The sequence below is a fragment of the Hyperolius riggenbachi genome, chromosome 3 (genome assembly GCF_040937935.1).
Source record: "Hyperolius riggenbachi isolate aHypRig1 chromosome 3, aHypRig1.pri, whole genome shotgun sequence".
Taxonomy (NCBI): Eukaryota; Metazoa; Chordata; class Amphibia; order Anura; family Hyperoliidae; genus Hyperolius; species Hyperolius riggenbachi.
Window position 1 is genome coordinate 472,212,224 of NC_090648.1, and position 21,971 is coordinate 472,234,194.

Consider the following 21,971-nt stretch of genomic DNA (forward strand, 5'->3'; position numbering starts at 1 on the left):
AAACCCTTTTGAGGAGGCGAAGGAAGTGGAGTCACGTTTCCTGTACTTGTATGTGGGGCGATTTGTGAGTGAATATCTCACGGTCGCATCTACCCACACGATTTCACTCTCATCTTATGCTTACCTCACAAGTCCCTGACCAGTCTATGGGTTATATATAACATATATTGTTGCTATGAAATAGTCTAGGTGTTAAACACACCACAAGTGACACAGATTGATGAACTGATTACAACATTTATAAACGTGCATACCCATGACACTTTGTTTTTTGAGCCTACATCTTATATTACTTTTGTGTGGTTGAGCCATAATTCTAATGACTCAATGAAAGTTATATTTTAATACAATGGCTATCATTCATAAAGCATTCCCGCATGCGGTAATACTGAAAAAAGCTGACTTTATTGACCACTTAGCAAAATGTCCATTCATAAAAGCTGTTACCGCATGAAAAGCTGACATTCCCGAGCAGAACGATAGATTACCGCCTTGTGCTGTGATTATCTCAACACATGTCACTAAATGTCAATTCATAAAGATTAGAGCAGTCGGTATCAGGACGGAGAATACCACTCCCTTGGTTCAGGAAATAAGCATGCGGATAACAGCTAAGTTAATGGAGACAGACGTCCCAGGCAGCAGCAGAACAAAAAAAGCATAATACCCAGGCTGTGTTTTTTAACCTCTTGGGTACCTGTTTTCAGATATATTTCCCATCACAAAGCCTGCATGTGTAACATTTCTTGAAATTCTTCTAAGCTGTGGCAATTAAATAGATTATTTAGAAAGACTAATGGACAGATTCAGCGAAAATTCAGGGCAAACAGAGGCAATTAAAAAAAACGCACATCTAAAGGGAAGCTGGGGCTGCCTCTTTTAAGGTGGGCACTAACGATACAATCCTTTTCATCCAATTTTACCAAATCTATGTAGTGGAAGGGTAAACTGAGTAAATATATTGATTGCATAATTTAGGCAGTTACCTTATATTACATAGAAATGGTAAGATTGGATGAAAAAGATTTTATCATTAGTGGCCAGCTTTAGGCTGTCTCTGCACGGAGAAAATGTATCAACTGAGGCAGCTTCTTATGTTACACCAGCCTACCGCCAGCCTACCGCAAGCCTAGATCGTAAAATCACTGCACTGCTATCGCAACTGTAAACATTTTTATGAATGAGCACACAGAAGTCTAAAATACCGAATGCAGTATTTTCCCGCCCAGATTTTTTTTTACCAAACACACCTTTATGAATGATAGCCATTGTATGGTGACAATATTTTATTTGGAAATAAAGGTGTGTGTGTGTTTTAGTGTTTAGTGATGTTGTTTGTTTAAATCATATCACTAACTACAAGCCCTTGTTTGCAAAAAATATACCCTAATGACAAACATATTAAATGGTTGAGTCCCTAAGATAACTATTTATGTATTTTTTTTAAATGTCATTTGGTGACTATGGGGGGAGGAGGGTTAATGAATGGGGGATTTATTTAATTTTTTATTTAATTAAATGTATGTAGGTATACTTTTGCTATTTGGAGGAGAGGCAGTTCTGCTCCATCGGAGATGGACAGAGTGAGTGTAATAAGCTAAGGCTGGGAGCACACTTGTCTGTTGGTTTTATTTATGTATTTTCTGCACACCATGTGTGTCAGTATGTGTGAAAACATGCACGTTTTATCACAGAAGCGAATGTAATTGATAGAGAAAATGCCTGCAGTGCTTCACTGCTGTCTGTTTTTATCTGCATGTGGAAAACACATTCAAGTGTGCACTTGCCAACTGAATAACATTGGTTCTCAGTTTACCTGTACAGAAAGCGGGTAGGGGGGCCCCATCCAAAGTTTCGCAGGGGGCCCAGTGATTTCTAGTTACGCCCCTGGTCATTGGCTCAACACATCATCCTCCTCCTATGCATTCTCCAGTCATTCCCCACCTGGCTACTTTTTCATGAAACCCAGCTGGAAAAAAAATTCTGGGGAGAACACTGGATCAGTGTAATAATGGGTGGCGACGAGAACACGCGCGATAGCAAGTGTGCAAGCGAATAAGGAGGTGGCATCTTTTAGAGATGGTTTCCAGGGAGCGCTTTTGCAAAGATTAAACTTAGACGGTGTGGTGGAGCACTCCTCTTGCGTCTCTGCTAAGTGATGTGCCAAGGTCAATTTGTCAGCACAACAGACATACTTTTATGTATGTAACTCACAGACTTTATATAGTACAGACAATTCAGGAACTGGCCAATCACTAAGCTGCTAGCCATTACACCAATGATGAAGGTCTGCACCCTGCCGGACATGATGGGGAACTTCTACGATCAGTTCTGAAATCTCGAGATTTTTGTCTGATCAATCAACCTATTTGCCATTGGATGGAGAACCTTAAGAGATGTACAAGCGAGAATATTGCATATTGAGTGTTCAGCTTTGACTGAAGGTGTGATTGATGATAAACTGGCAACTTGCCTAATTCAACCCTATCCTATCACGCCTGTGCTATACATATGTCCTAAAATCCAGAAAAGAATGGGCAGTCCACCTGGCCATCCCATCATGGACGGCGTGGGCTCGGTACTTTCCCCTCTAGCTAAATATTTTGACAGACTTCTAAGACCATCTGTGATCTCGCAGAAATCTTCTCTGTGGCACACTCTCATGTTCCTTAATGTCATCCAGAATATGCATCCACTTGTAGGGGACTGCCTCCTCATCATTTTAGACATGGAGAACCTCTATACCTCCATCCCATACAATGGGGGTATAGAGGCAGTTAGATTTCCCTCTGCACAGATCAGCTTTGTATCCACATTGCTTGAGGTGATACTTATAAGTAACTATTTTCAAATTGAAGATCAGTTCTATATGCAAATGAGGGGGATGGCGATGGGGTTGAATATGGCTCCATTCTACGCAAACATCTATATGGATGTTTATGAGATTTTTAGGAGATGTTTACACAAATCAATTGTTTCAAAAATATGCCCTTCAATGGTGTAGATATATTGATTATGTTTCTTTTTGTATGGGCATTGCCACATTCGACCCTTGATGCCTTTGAGGTTAGGTCCGATGTACTAACATCAAACTGAAATTACATAGTTCTATGCAACAGATCAGCTTCCTGGATACTATAGTCATAAGACAGGGTGATAGGCAGGGGCGTACATAGAAATCGCTGGGCCCCCCTGCAAAACTTTCAATGGGGCCCCCTCGCTTTCTGCACAGGTAAACTGAGAACCAATGTTATTCAATTGGCTAGTGCACACTTGAATGTGTTTTCCCCATGCAGATAAAAACAGACAACATCTAAGCTCTGCACGGATTTTCTCTATCAATCACATTAGCTTTTGTGATAAAACGTGCATGTTTTCACAAATACAAACACACATGGGGCTTGATTCACTAAGACAAATAACATGCCTTATCTGAGTTAACACGCCTTATCAAAGTTAACACGCATTATCAGAGTAGCATAGCAAGAGCTACGAACCCGCATGGCTCAGGGCAGGACAAGTGGAGCTCTCGTCTTTGCCATTTAGCAGGCATACGTTTGTAACGCTCGCTATGCTACTCTGATAAGGTATGTTAACTTTGATAAGGCGTGTTATCTCTGATAAGGGGCTTGATTCATTAAGACAAATAGCATGGCTTGTCTGAGTTAAAACACCTTATCAGAGATAACACCCCTTATCAAAGTTAACACGCCTTATCAGAGTAGCATAGCGAGCGCTACGAACTTATGCCTGCTAATTGGCAATGACAAGAGCTCCACTCATCCTGCCCTGAGCCCCTGCGGGTTCGCTGTGCTACTATGATAAGGCGTGTTAACTTTGATAAGGTGTTTTAACTCAGATAAGGCATGTTATCTCTGATAAGGTGTGTTAACTCTGATAAGGCATGCTATTTGTTTTAGTAAATCAAGCCCATGGTGTGCAGAAAATGCATACAGAAAACTGACAGATGAGTGTGCTCCCAGTCCTTGGCTTATTACGCTCACTCTGTCCATCTCTGATGGAGCAGAACTGGCTCTGCAGACTCCTCCAGCATCGCTACAGTACAGAGCACTTGGGGAGGGGTAGAGAGGTTGGGGGCTAGAGGCTGTACTCAAGAGCCTGCTGCACACTAAATAGGGACTTCTACAAATTTTTGTCTGCAAAACTTTGTATGATTCCTTATCAGTGGCTGAGCAGATGCAGTCATTAGAACAATTGTGAAGAGAGCAGAAAGTTTCTTCACCCCGTGCCCTTAGTTATCAGTCTCTCAGGACAGAGAAAATAAACTTCTCCCCCCATGGGGCTCCCTGTGGTTTCTGGGCCCTCCTGCGCCTGCTCATGACTGTGTGAGTGGAATGTGGCAATGTCGGTCCAACCTGTCATGACCTACCCTTAGAAGTTCTCCAGTCAGGTCCAGCAAGGCACGGGTCTTTGTCATTGGTGTAGCAGCCTAGCGACTGGCCAGTTAGTTCCTGTATTGTCTTCATTGTATAAAGTCTTACAGATTACCCAGCAAGCTCATAGTGAACCAGAACTCCTAGGAGTGTGTAAGGGGCTACCATATAAAGTCTGTGAGTTACATTGACATTTATTCTTCATGTAGCTTAGCTTGAAAAAGAAGCTTGTCACTTCGAAACGTCACACTGATGGTTGGTTGTTACCTTTGATATAATAAAAGAGCATATCAGGGGCGGACTGACCATTCAGGCACTCGGGCACGGACAGAAGGCCCGTGGTCAGGGGAGGGGGGGGGGGGGGGCGCGTCCGGCAGAGAACCCTGAGCAGGAGGGGAGGCAGCCAGTGAAAGAGGGCGATAGCAACGGAGAAGGGGGGAAGTCTCCCCCCCCTTCCCTCACCTTGGGGCCCCTTTCCTGGCTCTCCCCTCCGGAATGTGTATGTCGCACAGCGGCTGACAGCGGGCGGGGACTTACCGCTGTTACAGCCACTTAAGGAGGCGCTGATCTGTGTGCCGCTAGTCTGGTCTTGAGTAGACCAGACTAGCGGCACACAGATCAGCGCTCCCTCTGGTGGCTGTACAGTGGTAAGTCCTCGCCCGCTGTGCGACACTTACACATTCCGGAGGGGAGAGCCAGGAAGGGGGGCCCCAAGGTGAGGGAAGGGGGGGGGAAGACTTCCCCCCTTCTCCGCCACTTTGCCCATCACCCTCTTTCACTGGCTGCCTCCCCTCCTGGGGACACCTATAGACCTAGCTACATATACTGGGGGCACTTATAGACCTAGCTACATATAGACCTGGCTATACTGGGAAGACCTATACAACTGGCTACATATACTGGGGGCACCTATAGACCTAGCTACATATACTGAGGGCACCTATAGACCTGGCTATACTGGGGAGCCCTACAGTATACACCTGGCTGCATATAGTGGGAACACCTATACAGCTGGATACATATACTGAGGATACCTATAGACCTGGCTACATATATTAGGGACACCTATCCACCTGGCTACATATACTGGGGACACCTATAGACCTGGCTATACTGGGAACACCTATACACCTGGCTAAATATACTGGGGACACCTAAAGACCTGGCTATCTATACAGGAGACACCTATAGACCTGGCTATCTGTACTGGGGACACCTATAGGCCTGGCTACCTATTCTGGAAACACCTGTAGACCTGGCTACCTATACCGGGGACACCCATAGACCTGGCTACCTATTCTGGGGACACCTATAGTCCTGGCTACCTATTCTGGGGACACCTATAGACCTGGCTATCTTAACTGGGGACATCTATAGACCTGGTTATCTATTCTGGGAACACCTATAGACCTGGCTACTTATACTGGGGACACCTATAGACCTGGATACCTGCACTGTAAAAACCTATAGACCTGGTTAATTCACTGGGGATACCTTTTGACCTAGTTACCTATACTGGGGGCACCAATTTTGGGGGAACTGGGGAACTGCTGCTGCCATATTAAGTGTATTTTGGGAAACAGTTGCCAGATTATGTGTATTTTTGGGGAACCGCTGCCAGATTGTGTATAATGGGGGAACCACTGCTTCCAGATTCTGTGTATTTTGGGGGAACCACTGCTGCTACATGCATTTTTGGTGATCCGCTGCCAAATTATGTGTATTTGGGGGAACCGCTGCTGCTACATGCATTTTTGGTGATCCGCTGCCAGATTACCCATATTTTGGGGAGCCGCTGCCAAATTATGTGTATTTGGGGGAACCGCTGCTGCCAAATAACGTCTATTTTGGGGGAACGACTGCCATATTATCTGTATTTTGGAGGAACCTCTGCCAAATTACATGTATTTTTGGTGAAATGCTGTCAGATTACATGTATTTTGGGGGGAAACACTATGGCAGAGTTCAAACTTCCCCGGCAGACCTTTTACACCACTGCTAAGGTCATGTATATTTTGCCCCACCCATGACCACGCCCACATTCTGTTGCGTGACCACACCCATTTTTCGGCGTGCAGGGTTTTTTAGCAGTATAAAATATCACAATATAAAATATTTACTGTTGTCAGTAAATTATTATATCTTAGTCTGTAAAAATATAACGTGAAAGGTGGGAAACACTGGTATGGGGGCCCCATAATCTCTGATTGCCCAAGTGCCCCATGAGTTGTCAGTCCGCCCCTGGAGCATATTGAAAAGAAACCTGATGGTGCTAGTCTACATCTATACAGTTTGTAAAGTTAAAAGGAAATATTGAGAACCCCCCATGAATATATGGACTAGTCCAAAGCCTATCAGATCTGCCCAGCCAAGTGTAAGTGACAGAAACATAGGAGAAAAGTAATTTTATGCTGCAAGTTATTCTAAGAGGAATGTTCTTCTAACACGTGTATTTGAAACAGTGATAGTGTTCTTTTAACTGTGTGTGTCGCTTAAAAGGAATTTGAGGTGAGAGGTATATGGAGGCTATACTTCTTTCCTTGTAAACAATACCAGTTGCCTGGCAGCCCTGCTCATCTTTCTGGATAGTAGTGTCTGAATCATACACCTGAAACAAGCATGGAGCTACTACGGTTAGACTTGAATCAGAAAAAAAAATGGGGAAAGACATTAGAAGTGGAAATGCATTGCCAAAAGACTCTGAGCAGATAACTCTTAACCCCCTTGCCGGTCCAATTCCCGCGGCAAGGGGGCAGCGCAGCACTTTTTATTTTTTAAATCATGTAGCGAGCCCAGGGCTCGCTACATGATAGCCGCTAAGCAGTGGCATCCCCCCACCCACTTCGATCGCCTCCGGCGATCAGAGTAAGCAGGAAATCCCGTTCAGAACGGGATTTCCTGCTGGGCTTCCCCAGTCGCCATGGCGACGGGGCGGGATGACGTCACCGACGTCATGGACGTCAGAGGGAATTCCGATCCACCCCTCAGCGCTGCCTGGCACTGATTGGCCAGGCTGCACAGAGGTCTGGGGGGGCAGCGCGGCGGGTAGCGACGAATCGGCGGGTAGCGGCGGTGATCGCGTACCACACGCAACTAGCAAAGTGCTAGCTGAGTGTAGGAAAAAATTTTTTTGAAAATCGGCCCAGCGGGGCCTGACAAATCCTCCTACGCAGGTTACCCCGAGCTGAGCTCGGGATAACCGGCAAGGAGGTTAACATACAGGACCTCTACGCTCCCATATGTCAGTCTCTACAAGTGGGGAAAGTGCAAAAATGAAGGCAGTGTCAGACAGGAATCAGATGATAGGAGATCCAGCTGCAAGGATGTTGAGGATACATTTCTGCCTGGCCCCTACATTTACTGTTTAGACAAAATCAGCTTTGCTGCGTATGGATGAGGAACCAATAAAGCAAGTGGCACAACATGTTACCATACCTCCCAAATGTTTGACATAAGAAAGAGGGGAGCTTTAAGACACACCCCTAATCACGGCCCCAATCATGTCTACGCCACACCCCTTGTCACTAATACCACAAAGAATTCAAAAGCAAAGGACAAAGGTTTAACATTCAGACCACACTGGTCCTATCATATCTTGCTCTCCTTTATGTTAACATTTAAGAAATATATCAATTTAAATAATAGAAATAACATTTTGAGTGTGGTATGTGAAAATGTGTATTTATATAGATATGGACATGAGTACTGAAAGAAGGACAAATGAGGAAGAAAGAAGGACAGAGGAATATAGTTCCTAAAGAGGGACTGGCCCTTTGAAAAAGGGATCGTTGAGAGCCAGTGGTGCTCATCCAATATTCGGGTATCCGAACTACCCAGATAATCCGAACTTTTTCAGCTATCCGAACCCGGATTCAGATTCCAGATATCTGTTAAAATCCGAATAGCATTATCCGAGTTAACTCGGATATCTATCTGAAATCCGGATATTTGGTTGGATACTTAGTTCTGATATCCGAGCAGAAGGTTTTCAGGTCAGAATTCAGGAGGGAGGGAGGGAGAGAGGGGGAGAGAGAGAGAGAGGGGGGAGAGAGAGAGAGGGGGAGGGAGAGAGAGGGGGAGGGGGAGAGAGAGAGAGGGGGGGAAGGGAGAGAGAGAGAGAGAGGGAGGGAGAGAGAGAGAGAGTGAGAGAAGGAGAGAGAGAGAGGGGGGAGAGAGAGAGAGGGGGAGGGAGAGAGAGGGGGAGGGGGAGAGAGAGAGGGGGAGAGAGAGAGGGGGAGGGAGAGAGAGAGAGAGAGAGAGGGAGTGAGAGAGAGAGAGAGAGAGAGAGAGAAAGGGAGAGAGAGAGAGGGGGAGAGAGGGAGAGAGAGAGAGAGAGAGAGAGAGAGAGAGAAAGAGAGAGAGAGAAAGAGAGAGAGAGAGAGAGAGAGAGAGAGAGAGAGAGAGAGATTTCGGAAGCAATTTAAAGGCCACTTCCGGTTTTCTATCTGGATATCCAAATCCAACCGGATATCCCAGGTATTGGGTTCAGATATCCGATTCCACTCGGGTAGCAAAAAGTTCGGATTTGGATATCCGATTCGGATCCGGATATCTGAGTATCCGGATCTGAATTCAATTCGGATTTTGAAAAGGGGTATCCGAGCAGCACTGTTGGGAGCTATGTATTACATCTTCACGCATCTTCCTTCATCACGCATCAGTTGTTCATTCTGGTGTATTTTCTGCTGTAAATTCTGGCCAGGCCTTGTAGTCAATATTTCTGTTTTTTCTTCTTCCAGGTCCATCACAATTGCTCCTGTATTGAAGCAATGGGCTTTGCCTCTATGAATTCCTCTGTAAAGCTGGGGACGTGTCCTCGTGGGGACAGCTGCTCAAGGATGTTTTTATATTACGTCATCCTACAGGTCTTCTCAACGTTTGTGTTTGCACTAGGAGGATCTGCAGCCTATGTCATTGTCCTCTGGTGAGTCTGCAGGTTTCATTACTGGCTTTGACTTTACTGTATAAAGGTTCTATCTACACAGAAGGGATCTGTCAATATTTACAAAATACTGCAGTATCACGCAGAGGCGTAACTATCAACTGTGATTGTGGGAGGGGTCGCTCCTCCCACTCCCCACCTGCATGCAGAGCGGCACATGGAGCAGTGTCAGATTTTCCTGCTCCAGCACTAAGGGTCTCCTCCATGCATCCCAGCCATGCCCTCTCTACTACCCTCTTTCCCTGAAATTAAGAAATTAAGACATCCCCTGAAAGTAGAAGGAATTTCGAGCATACTTGAAATATAAGCCCTACCCAGTGGCGTAGCAAATGGGGTTGCAGAGGTAGCTACCGCATCGGGGCCCTTGGGCCAGAGGGGCCCCTTCCTAAACCACAGTATAAGCTGTTTATTGGTCCTGTGGTGGTAATAGTCACTTCTATAGATGCTTTAAATAGTAGTAATAATTAAAAACTGTTCCCCATCCCCTTCTTGCACCTCTAATACAGTAGATGACCTTGGCAGGTTTTGTTACGCCGTATCAATTGTTACGTATAGAGTGCTTGGGGGGGACCCAATCAAAAACTTGCACCAGGGTCCATAGCTCCATAGCTACGCCACTGGCCTTACCCCAAATGTAAGCCCTAGCAGCAGTAACAGAAAAACGTATGGCAACTTGTGTTTGTACTGGAGCCGATGGTCTTGGACCATGGCTCCATCATTGGGCACTCGCTGCTACTCATGATCTTCCCCATAGGCGGAAGATTGGGGACACATTAGCATGGAGCTGGGGGAAACACAAGGATGCAGGGGGACATTGAAAACCAGGAGGACATTGGGGGACACATGGAGAATGGGATAGAGGAGGACACAGGTACAGAGGGGGACACTAGGAGGACATTAAAGGTACGAGGGGGACACGGGCACACAAGAGGTGGATCCAGTAGAAGAAGAGGTGGCACAGTGAGGAAGGCAGGAGGACACGCAGCACAGGAACTTGTGTGTTCATAGAAATATAAGATCCTATGACTGTTGCAAGTCACATGATCGAGAGCCAGATAATGGCAACAGAGAGTATGCAGCTGTGATGCATGGAGCAGACCCACGGTGCTGAAAGCAGGTAACTATTACTCTGCTCCTTACTGGCGCTACTTTGTAATGGTGTATGGCAGGGGTGTCAAACTCAAATACAAAGTGAGCCGGAATTGAACACTGGAATCAAGTCATGGGCCAACCTCAATGTCTACTGGCCACCTTCTTCCCTTATAAAGTTCCCTGGTGTCTAGTGGTCCTCCCTCCCCCAATACAGTTCCCTGGTGTCTAGTGGTCCTCCCTCCCCCTATACAGTTCCCTGGTGTCTAGTGGTCCTCCCTCCCCTATACAGTTCCCTGGTGTCTAGTGGTCCTCCCTCCCCTATACAGTTGCCTATACAGTGCTTTCCCCCTAACTCCCACATATGACTTTCCTGGTGTTCTAGGACTTCACTTCCAATATAGCTTCCCTGGTGGTCTAGAGTGGGCCAAACATAATGCAAAGTAGGGAAACCACTTGGGGGCCAAATTTAATAGCTCTGAGGGCCAGATTTGACATATATTGTGTATGGTAAAGCGGGGAGGCATTTAGATCCCAGGGGGCCCCATGACAATTTTGCAGAGTGGCCCCTTTGGTTGTTGTTACATCATCATGCGTCCAATTTTCATGCAGTAGGAAGATCGGACAGCATGCAACAAAAATACCAGTGTTGACTGCAAATTTTCACCACATTCATTTTCACATCAAAAATTCTATTTTCGACTTCAAAATATATGTTTGTGAAAATACATTGTATTTTTGCAATGTCAATTCTCGTGAGGGAAAAAATTGGCAGAATTTTCACTGAAATTCATTCAATTCATAAGTTAAAGCGGACCCAAACCAAACATTTTTTTTATTCAAAATATTTAGTTGTACCTCTCTGACACATACAAAGATAAACACTCCTTCAAGCCTAGGAGCATTTCAGTGCATACTTTTCACCCTTCTCTTTTCATAACTAGGGTTATACAGGTGGCTGCCATTAGCAATTCCTCCATTGCCAGACACTACCTACTCCACCAGTTTGCCGGATTCTGTCCCGGCAATTTGAAAGGAAGGGAGGGGTTTCTCCAATAGATGTAAAATATTTTATATTTGTCATCATGCAGCTGAAAAAAGGCTGCTATTTATTATTATAATTTAGAAAATAGATTTTATTTCTGAAATCTTGTATTTTTAATTTGGGTCCACTTTAAGAGCAAATTACCTTTTAAAGCGAACAATCACTAAAAACGCAAAGAATCATAAACGTATTACAAAATTATTTTCAAAGGCATTTTTGTTCAAAAGTCGAATTTTACATTATTTTGGGAAAAATGTATGCGAAAAGAATATCGGCATTTTCACTCATCACTTAAAAAATATGCATTGCGCATCTGAGTTCCTATAGCCAGGCATGGCACAGCTAGAGGGATCCGGATGCGTTTTTTGCATCATTGAAATTGCCGGCGTGCATCAGTGGAAACAGGCTTTAAGACTTTACCCGTATTATTCCGCTTACCACAGTTTAGAAAATACACCCAGAGCAGGACCATCAACCAGGCAACCTAGACACATGCCTGGGGCCTAGAAGATGTCAAGAGGCCCACCTGCCACCTTCTTTGACCTCTCTCCATTTTAGCTAAACAAAAAGGACCACAAGGTGGTGCCAAATCTACTGCCTTGCCTAGGGCCCTAATACATCTTAATCCATCTCTTTACACCCCATTGTACCTTGCAGTGTTTTTAGTAGAGTGCTTTTAGGTTCCTTTCTCAGATGAGTCACATGCTAATTCTGCCAATACTACTTCCTGTACTGCAGGTCGGTTAGTCCGGAGCTGAAGTCGCTGGCGATGGGTGTCTATATGTTACTGGTGAGAGCGCTGGGTGTGTATGAATAATTATTACCTATTTTATGAATTATCGGCTGTAAGACTGCTGGCTGCTCATCTGTTCTATTCTCCATTCTACAGGTGGGATTCCAGCACCAATTTACTTTGGCGCTCTGATAGACAAAACGTGCCTGAAATGGGGGACAAAGATCTGCGGAGGGAGAGGGGCTTGTCGGATGTACGATGCTGAATCCTTCCGGTGAGCAGTTCCACAGATCCGCGATATACCATATTTTTTGGACCATAAGATGCACTTTTTCTTCCCAAAGACTGGGGGGAAAAAGTTTTGTGGTCCGAAGGTTAAAATAAAAACTCCAGAGGTGCGCAGGGAGCGACTCTTACCCATCCAACACCACGCTCCTCTCTCCGTCCGGCTTGTCTAGGCGTCCCTCATCTCCTTACAGCCGCCCAACGCTGTACAGCTCCATGTTTACTGTTCGCGTGGCCTCCGTCTTCTTCTGCACTGGTCTGGGTGGCTACAGTTGCACTCGTGCGCTGGGGTCACACTGACATTAGCTGCTGTGTACAGCTACGCCAGGAGATACCACCCATGCTGGAGGAGAAGAGGTACGCCTAAGAAGAAGCCCAAGGAGAAGAGGGATGCCTGGACAAGCCGGAGCGAGGTGGGAGGAGCGCAGCAGCAGGAACAGGTGAGAGTTGAACTGTTAGGTGCTGTTAGTGTAGTGCAGCTTAGTTTCGAGGTCAGGACAGGAGGAGGTGAGTGTAGTGTAGTGTATAGTCTAGTGTGTAGCGTGGTGAAGTCTAGTGTAGTGTAGTGTAAGTGGTAGGGTGCAGCAGCGGTTGGTGTAGTGTAGCTTTGGGGAAAAAGGTGCATAAGATGCCCCTGCACCGTAGACCCAGCTAGGTTTAGTTATATTTTTTTCAGATTTTTGTCCTCAAAACCTGAGTGTTTTATGGTCCAAAAATACAGTATATGTGTTATGCTGTTATTTCACCCAAAAGCTGCTGCAAATTAGATGCAAATTGGTGATGGCTGTGGATTCACAGGCATACATTACATTGAAGTTGTTTATGCAGGGCTGGTTCTAGACTTTTTGCTGATTGAGAGTGGTTGCGCAGCACCTAGAGATGAGCGTAATGGCGTAATTACGATTTCGCGAAATTTTGCGTAATTAGTGTAATTACGTTTATGGCCGTAAGTACATAATCGTAATGAAGAAGGATTTCGCGAAATTTCGCGTAAGCGTAATTTTCGCGTAATTTTCGCATTGCAACGGGTATTACGAAATTAATGCGTATGGCCATGCTCCCGAAGCGGAAAAGTTGACCCATGGATCAATGTTAGGTAGCCGCCGACTTTAAGGGTTAATAGCAAAGCCCCCTTAAATGCTAAGAGCCTCACATTTGGAGAATATATTAAGGAGATCAGAAGGAATAAGAGGAAAAATTTTTTTTTCAAAAAGACCTTATAGTTTTTGAGAAAATCGATGTTAAAGTTTCAAAGGAAAAATGTAAACATTTAAAAACCCGCCGACTTTAACGGTTAATAGCAAAGCCTGCTTAAAGTTTAGGAACACCAAATTCCCAGGGTATATTAAGGGGATCAGTGGGAATAAGAGAAAAAATTTTTTTCAAAAAGACCTTATAGTTTTTGAGAAAATCGATTTTTAAGTTTCAAGGGCGAAAATGTCTTTTAAATGCGGAAAATGTCAGTTTTTTTTGCACAGGTAACAATAGTGTATTATTTTCATAGATTCCCCCAAGTGGGAAGAGTTTTACTTACTTCGTTCTGAGTGTGGGAAATATTAAAAAAAAACGACGTGGGGTCCTCCCTCCCAGACCTCTTTAACCCCTTGTCCCTCATGCAGGCTGGGATAGTCAGAATGCGGAGCACCGGCCGCGTGGGGCTCCGCACCCTGACTATACCAACCCGCATGGTCCATGGATTGGGGGGTCTCAGAAGGGGAGGGGCAGCCAAGCTTTCCCCTCCCCCTCCGAGCCCTTGTCCAATCCAAGGACAAGGGGCTCTTCTCCACCTCCGATGGGCGGTGGAGGTGGAGGCCGTGATTTCCTGGGGGGGGGGGGTTCATGGTGGAATCTGGGAGTCCCCTTTAAAAAGGGGTCCCCCAGATGCCCACCCCCCCTCCCAGGAGAAATGAGTATAGAGGTACTTGTACCCCTTACCCATTTCCTTTAAGAGTTAAAAGTAAATAAACACACAAACACTTAGAAAAAGTATTTTAATTGAACAAAAAACATAACCACGAAAAAAGTCCTTTAATATTCTTAATTAACCATTAATACTTACCTGTCCCTTTAAATAAATGATCCCTCGAAATAGCCTCGGAAATGTTCTATCAGTTACAATGTAACAAAGTTATTACAATGTAACAACTTTGTTACATTGTAACTACGCTGCACCCGACGTCACTCGCCGCTCAGCCGCCGCAGCATACACTTACGCGTCCGTGCAGGACGCTAAGTCCCCGCTGGCCCCCGCTGTCCACCCCGCCCACATCTGTCACCCACATGTGAGTGACATGTGGGTGACATGTGGAAGAGGCGGGGAGGGCAGCGGGAGCTGCGGGGACTTAGCGTCCTGCACGGACCCGACAGACCTCTGAGCTATATAGCTCAGAGCTCTCTAAAGCATCTTTGTATTTGGGCTCCAAGGAGCCCCATTGGTCCTTAGCAGACCAATGGGGTTCCTTCTGATTTGAAGGAACCCCATTGGTCTGCTAAGGACCAATGGGGCTCCTTGGAGCCAAAATACAAAGATGCTTTAGAGAGCTCTGAGCTATATAGCTCAGAGCTCTCTCAGGTCCGTGCAGCGCAGACGCGTATGCAGCGGCGGCGAGTGACGTTGGGTGCGGCGTAGTTACAATGTAACAAAGTTGTTACATTGTAATAACTTTGTTACATTGTAACTGATACAACATTTCCGAGGCTATTTCGAGGGATCATTTATTTAAAGGGACAGGTAAGTATTAATGGTTAATTAAGAATATTAAAGGACTTTTTTCGTGGTTATGTTTTTTGTTCAATTAAAATACTTTTTCTAAGTGTTTGTGTGTTTATTTACTTTTAACTCTTAAAGGAAATGGGTAAGGGGTACAAGTATCTCTATACTCATTTCTCCTGGGAGGGGGGGTGGGCATCTGGGGGACCCCTTTTTAAAGGGGACTCCCAGATTCCACCATGAACCCCCCCCCCCCCAGGAAATCGCGGCCTCCACCTCCACCGCCCATCGGAGGTGGAGAAGAGCCCCTTGTCCTTGGATTGGACAAGGGCTCGGAGGGGGAGGGGAAAGCTTGGCTGCCCCTCCCCTTCCGAGACCCCCCAATCCATGGACCATGCGGGCTGGTATAGTCAGGGTGCGGAGCCCCACGCGGCCGGTGCTCCGCATTCTGGCTATCCCAGCCTGCATGGGGGACAAGGGGTTAAAGAGGTCTGGGAGGGGGGACCCCACGTCGTTTTTTTTTATATTTCCCACACTCAGAACGAAGTAAGTAAAACTCTTCCCACTTGGGGGAATCTATGAAAAGAATACACTATTGTTACCTGTGCAAAAAAATCTGACATTTTCTGCATTTAAAAGACATTTTCGCCCTTGAAACTTACAAATCGATTTTCTCAAAAACTATAAGGTCTTTTTGAAAAAAAAAAATTTCCTCTTATTCCCACTGATCCCCTTAATATACCCTGGGAATTTGGTGTTCCTAAACTTTAAGCAGGCTTTGCTATTAACCGTTAAAGTCGGCGGGTTTTTAAATGTTTACATTTTTCCTTTGAAACTTTAACATCGATTTTCTCAAAAACTATAAGGTCTTTTTGAAAAAAAATTTTTTCCTCTTATTCCTCCTGATCTCCTTAATATATTCTCCAAATTTGAGGCTCTTAGCATTTAAGGGGGCTTTGCTATTAACCCTTAAAGTCGGCGGCTTTTTTATATTATACGGAGCGTTATGGTTTAACGCGAGATTACGGTAGCGTTTAATGCAAAATTACGGCATGAACGAAATGCGAAATTACGCGTTGAAAATTACGCTAACGGTATTTTCAAATACGATTTTAATGGCAATTACGCTACCGTAATTTCGCATCGTAATCGCAAATTTCGCATGCGTAATTTTAGTAATGCGAAATTACGAAAATTTCAGCTCAACTCTAGCAGCACCTGAACATTTTCACCCATAGGTAGGTACAGCGGCTTGCAAAAGTATTCGGCCCCCTTGACGTTTTCCACATTTTGTCACATTACTGCCACAAACATGATTCAATTTTATTGTAATTCCACGGGAAAGATCAATACAAAGTGGTGTACACGTGAGAAGTGGAACGAAAATCATACATGATTCCAAACATTTTTTTACAAATCAATATTTGCAAAGTGGGGTGTGCGTAATTATTCAGCGCCCTGAGTCAATACTTTGTAGAACCACCTTTTGCTGCAATTACAGCTGCCAGTCTTTTAGGGTATGTCTCTACCAGCTTTGCACATCTAGAGACTGAAATCCTTGGCCATTCTTCTTTGCAAAACAGCTCCAGCTCAGTCAGATTAGATGGGACAGCGTTTGTGAACAGCAGTTTTCAGATGTTGCCACAGATTCTCGATTGGATTTAGATCTGGACTTTGACTGGGCCATTCTAACACATGGATAGGTTTGGTTTTAAACCATTCCATTGTTGGCCTGGCTTTATGTTTAGGGTCGTTGTCCTGCTGGAAGGTGAACCTCCGCCCCAGTCTCAAGTCTTTTGCAGTCTCCAAGAGGTTTTCTTCCAAGTTTGCCCTGTATTTGGCTCCATCCATCTTCCCATCAACTCTGATTAGCTTCCCTGTCCCTGCTGAAGAGATGCATCCCCAGAGCATGATGCTGCCACCACCATATTTGACAGTGGGGATGGTGTGTTCAGAGTGATGTGCAGTGTTAGTTTTTCGCCACACCTAGAATTTTGCATTTTGGCCAAAAAGTTCCATTTTGGTCTCATCTGACCGGAGCACCTTCTTTCACATGTTTGCTGTGTCCCCCACATGGCTTGTGGCAAACTGCAAACTGGACTTCCTATGCTTTCTGTTAACAATGCCTTTCTTCTTGCCACTCTTCCATAAAGGCCAACTTTGTACAGTGCATGAATAATAGTTGTCCTATGGACAGAGTCTCCCACCTGAGCTGTAGCTCTCTGCAGCTTGTCCAGAGTCACCATGGGCCTCTTGACTGCAATTCTGATCGGCCTGTGAGTTTAGGTGGATGGCCTTGTCTTGGTAGGTTTACAGTTGTGTCATACTCCTTCCATTTCTGAATGATCGCTTGAACAGTTCTCCGTGGGATGTTCAAGGCTTTGGAAATCTTTTTGTAGCCTAAGCCTGCTTTAAATTTCTCAATAACTTGAACCCTGACCTGTCTTGTGTGTTCTTTGGACTTCACGGTGTTGTTGCTCGCTCCCAATATTCTCTTAGACAACCTCTGAGGCCGTCACAGAGCAGCTGTATTTGTAGTGGCATTAGATTACACACATGTGCACTCTATTTAGTCATTAGCACTCATCAGGCAATGTCTATGGGCAACTGACTGCACTCAGACCAAAGGGGGCTGAATAATTACGCACACCCCATTTTGCAGTTATTGATTTGTAAAAAATGTTTGGAATCATGTATGATTTTCATTCCACTTCTCACATGTACACTACTTTGTATTGGTCTTTCACGTGGAATCCCAATAAAATTGATTCATGTTTGTGGCAATAATGTGACAAAATGTGGAAAACTTCAAGGGGGCCGAATACTTTTGCAAGCCACTGTAGGTAGCCAGGTATAAGTGCTCCTAGTATAATTGCCCCAGTATAGGTAGCTAGTATAGTTGCTCCAGTATAGGTAGCTAGCATAGTTCCCCCAGTATAGGTAGCTAGTATAGTTGCCCCCAGTATAGGTAGTATAGTTGCCCCAGAATAGGTAGCTAGCATATTTGCCCCAGTATAGGAAGCTAGTATAGTTGCCCCCAGTATAGGTTATATAGTTGCCCCAGTATAGGTAGCTAGCAGTATAGGTCAGGCTTTCTCAACCAGGATTCCCTGGAACCCCAGGGTTCCTTGAGTATTCTGCAGGGGTTCCTTGGCATTTCCCCGCATTGTGTGGGAAGTATAATAGATCATATTATAATTGGGTGTACTGTAAAAAGAAGCACTAAATTGGGGTTCAGAATAAGAATGAGCACATTAATAAAAAGCACTAGGATAAGGAGACAGTATTATAAGTGGTAGTGTAATAGAGGGTAGTGAAATAAACAGCCTCACCAACTTTTAAAGACCATGCCTCCCTCAAGAAAAAATAGAATAGCAATGGTTAGAAATTTAATGTAATATCCAGAAAAGCCACTAGATGCCACTGTTAATATTATTCACAGTTCTTTTCATTGTGCTTACTGTTTTGTAGGGCTTATTATATTATTATTATTTAGTATGTATATAGGGCCATCATATTCCACAGTACTGTACAGAATTTATTGTCTTGTCACTAACTGTCCCTCATAGAGGTTTACAATCTAATCCCTACAATCGGCATATGTCTATGTATGTTATGTATCGTGTAGTGCAGTGGTCCTCGAAGTAAGGCCCGCAGGCCGAATGTGGCCCCCTGAGGCTTTTGTGCTGGCCCTCACACACAAAATGTATAACTTATAGATGTGGTCAGCTACATCTTTAATATTGGTGGTCTGCATATAGAATAGCAGTGCTGGCAGGACCTATCCACATGGAAGCCAGGAGGCAGTAATTCGCTGATTTTCAATTAAATTCCACATCAGGTGACACTGCTGTCCAATTGGACTGCAAGTTGTCACCTGGGTATGCTTCACTGTCTGGCCCGCAAAGACTTCTACATCATTTTATGTATACCCTGGCCCCCCAGCAGTCTGAAGTATGTTGACCCGGGCCCTCGACCTAAAATGTTTGGGGACCCCTGGTGTAGTGAATGTATCCTAGTCTAGGGCCGATTTTGGGGGAACCCAATAAAATTAACTGTATGTTTTTGAGATGTGGGAGGGAACCGGAGTGTCCGGAGGAAACCCACTCAGACACAGGGAAAACATACAAACTCCTTGCAGATGTTGACCTAGCTGGGATTCGAATCGGGGACCCAGCGCTGCAAGGTGAGAGCGCTAACCACTACGCCACTGTGCTGCTGTTTCACACTTGCCAGCGCGTGCAAAGGAATGATTACGAGCATGTGTTACCTATGCATGGCATGTGCAGCGAGACTCTGTTTCAGCACAATTCGGTAGCTCTAGCACAAAATAACCTGATGGGAAATTGCGTGCATCATGTGATAAAGTGTTCCCGGGTACATTACATCACAACGCATGGGAATGCTTTCTCAGCTGTGCAGGATAATATAAAAGGCAATGGACTTTTATGTTACCACACAATGGGCTTGATTCACAAAAGCGTGATAACTGATAGCACAGCTGTGCTATGCAGTTACCACGCCATGTGACACGCGCAGAGGTTTGCACGTGTAAAGGCTTACACTCACATGCTAAACGAAGGTTTGCGCGGGTAATCGCGGTGCATCGTAATGGGCAGCACAGCAGGTGCATCATAATGGGCCGTACCACTCACAAGTATGAAAGGGCCCTTTCTAAGATTTAGCAGAGTGTTAATGGCTGATACAGGTTTTCCTATACTGTACTAGTGTGAGACCCATTAAGCACTTTTCTGAGGGGTTTTTCCCCTTCTGGACCAGAGCAATTTTTACCTGTCAGTGCTCCTCCCAGTCATTCGCCAATAACTTTATAGCTACTTATCACAACAAAATGATCTATACCTTGTTTTATTCACCACCAATTAAACTTTCTTTGGGTGATACATTTTGCTAAGAATTATTTTATTGCAGATGCATTTTAATGGGAATAATAGAAAAAAATGAAAAATATAATTTTTTCTCAATTTTCAGTCATTATAGTTTTAAAATAAAATGCTCTACTGTGGATAAAACCCACACATTCTATGTGACCATTTGTGCCGTTTATTGCAACGTTTAAACTGCGTTCCCATTCACTGATCTCCAGGCAATCGGGAAGCGAGAACGCGCATGGGAGCGAGCGCACAGGTGGGCAGCGGCCATTTGCAGCAATAGATGAATATCTGCACCCCTGTGGCGGAACTGAAGTCCTGCGAGGCGTAGATATACTGTAGCAAATCGTATAACTGCTCAAAGTGATCTGAGCACACTCTGCTATAAATATACAAAATAACATTCCCCATAAAAGTGATTCCTAAATGGTGAGGGCCATTGTGGGGCCTCAGCTATTAATAACCTTGCAGGGGTGTAACTAGAGGGGAGCATCTCCTGCGACCACATGGGAGCCCAATTGCTTCATCCCCTCTGATAAAGAGTTCCATCCTTCAGGTCAGGTATTCTTGTGGCTACACTTGTTATAGGTGTGACGATTATGATGGTCACACTTGTTTTATGACCTTGTGAGATGGGCCCCCAGGCTGTGAGGCTCCCCAGGGATAATCAAGGAAAATGGGTGTGAACAATAGGGGGCTCATCAAGGTTTTGCTGGGGAGCCCCAAGATTTGTAGTTACACTCCTGCTTTAGGAAGGGGGGGGGGGCTGCACCAAAACCCCAGCCCCTGTGGGTGTGTGGGCGGGGGCTCTGTGTTCAGCATCCCTGCTGCAGCTGCTGCTGTTTGATGTGCCCTTAGTAGTACTGCCACATTGCATGCTGGGAAATGTAGTCCTTCAATGTGATTAACCACTGCAGCGCTGTACAGGGGTAGCCAAGTCACTGAGCTCTCCCCTTGATTGGCCCAAAAGATGATCGCCTCTCATAGGCTGATGCCTATGAGAGGCGAACACACTGATTGGTTCTCAGGGGGGAGGGAGGGATGCTGGGTAGGAAAAATGAAAGAAAAATAAGATTTTTAATAAAAAAAAAATAATAAAAATAAAATTAATAAATACATAAAAACGTTGCGGCAGCAATCAGATGCCACCAACAGAAAGCTCTGTTGGTGGCAAGAAAAGAAGGCAAAATTGATTTGTGTGCTAAGTAGTATAACTCTGCAGCGAGCTTTTAAAGCTGCAGAGCACTGAATTGTAAAAATATAGCCTGGTAACTAGGGAGGTGTAAGCCTATGGTCCTCAACTGGTTAAATCTCTCAGCTCAGTGATGTGCTCACATTAATGCTTGAGCTTTAAACTCAATCAAGTGTAACTAACCACATTCTCCACTGCGCACAAGTCCAGTTGGCTGCCACCTGCGATCAAGTGTTATTATGTAATTCAGCACAACTATTCTTGAAGCTAGTAGTAGCTAAATATGGTAAGTATACTACAAGATATTAAACATACACAAATGCACTAGAGAAAATAATACAGATCATGGAAAAGTAAGGGAATAAGAGAAACACTGGAGACGAGGGGGGAAGGGGAACTGTACGGAGTTTGTATGTTCCCCCATGTTTGCATACGTTTCCTCCCATATCTCAAAAACATACAGATAATTGGCTTCCCCCCAAAAATATGCCTTGGACCGGAACAGGGATTAGATATAAACTCCCAACTTTTTGAGATGAGAAAGGGAGACGCTTTAAGCCACGCCCCTGCCACATCTCTAATCACGCCCCCCACCATACTCCTAGCCACATATACCACTCAAAAGGAATAAGCAAAATTTGTAATGTTAGAATTCAAACCACACTAGAACGGTCTATCATCACAAATTTTTC

The 21,971-nt window shown here is 44.8% G+C and overlaps 1 protein-coding gene and 1 long non-coding RNA gene across 3 annotated transcripts in view; one reads left to right on the forward strand and one right to left on the reverse strand.

Annotated features, from left to right (window-relative positions):
* Positions 1–21,971, forward strand: part of LOC137564305 (solute carrier organic anion transporter family member 1B3-like) — a 74,219-nt gene that overhangs the window by 48,374 nt on the left and 3,874 nt on the right. Inside the window, exons 12-14 of the mRNA XM_068278033.1 lie at positions 9,134–9,318; positions 12,209–12,273; positions 12,360–12,477. Of these exons, the coding sequence (XP_068134134.1) occupies positions 9,134–9,318; positions 12,209–12,273; positions 12,360–12,477 (368 nt within the window). The remainder of the gene's footprint in view (positions 1–9,133; positions 9,319–12,208; positions 12,274–12,359; positions 12,478–21,971) is intronic.
* Positions 1–21,971, reverse strand: part of LOC137564308 (uncharacterized) — a 205,368-nt gene that overhangs the window by 33,743 nt on the left and 149,654 nt on the right. The window lies entirely within an intron of this gene.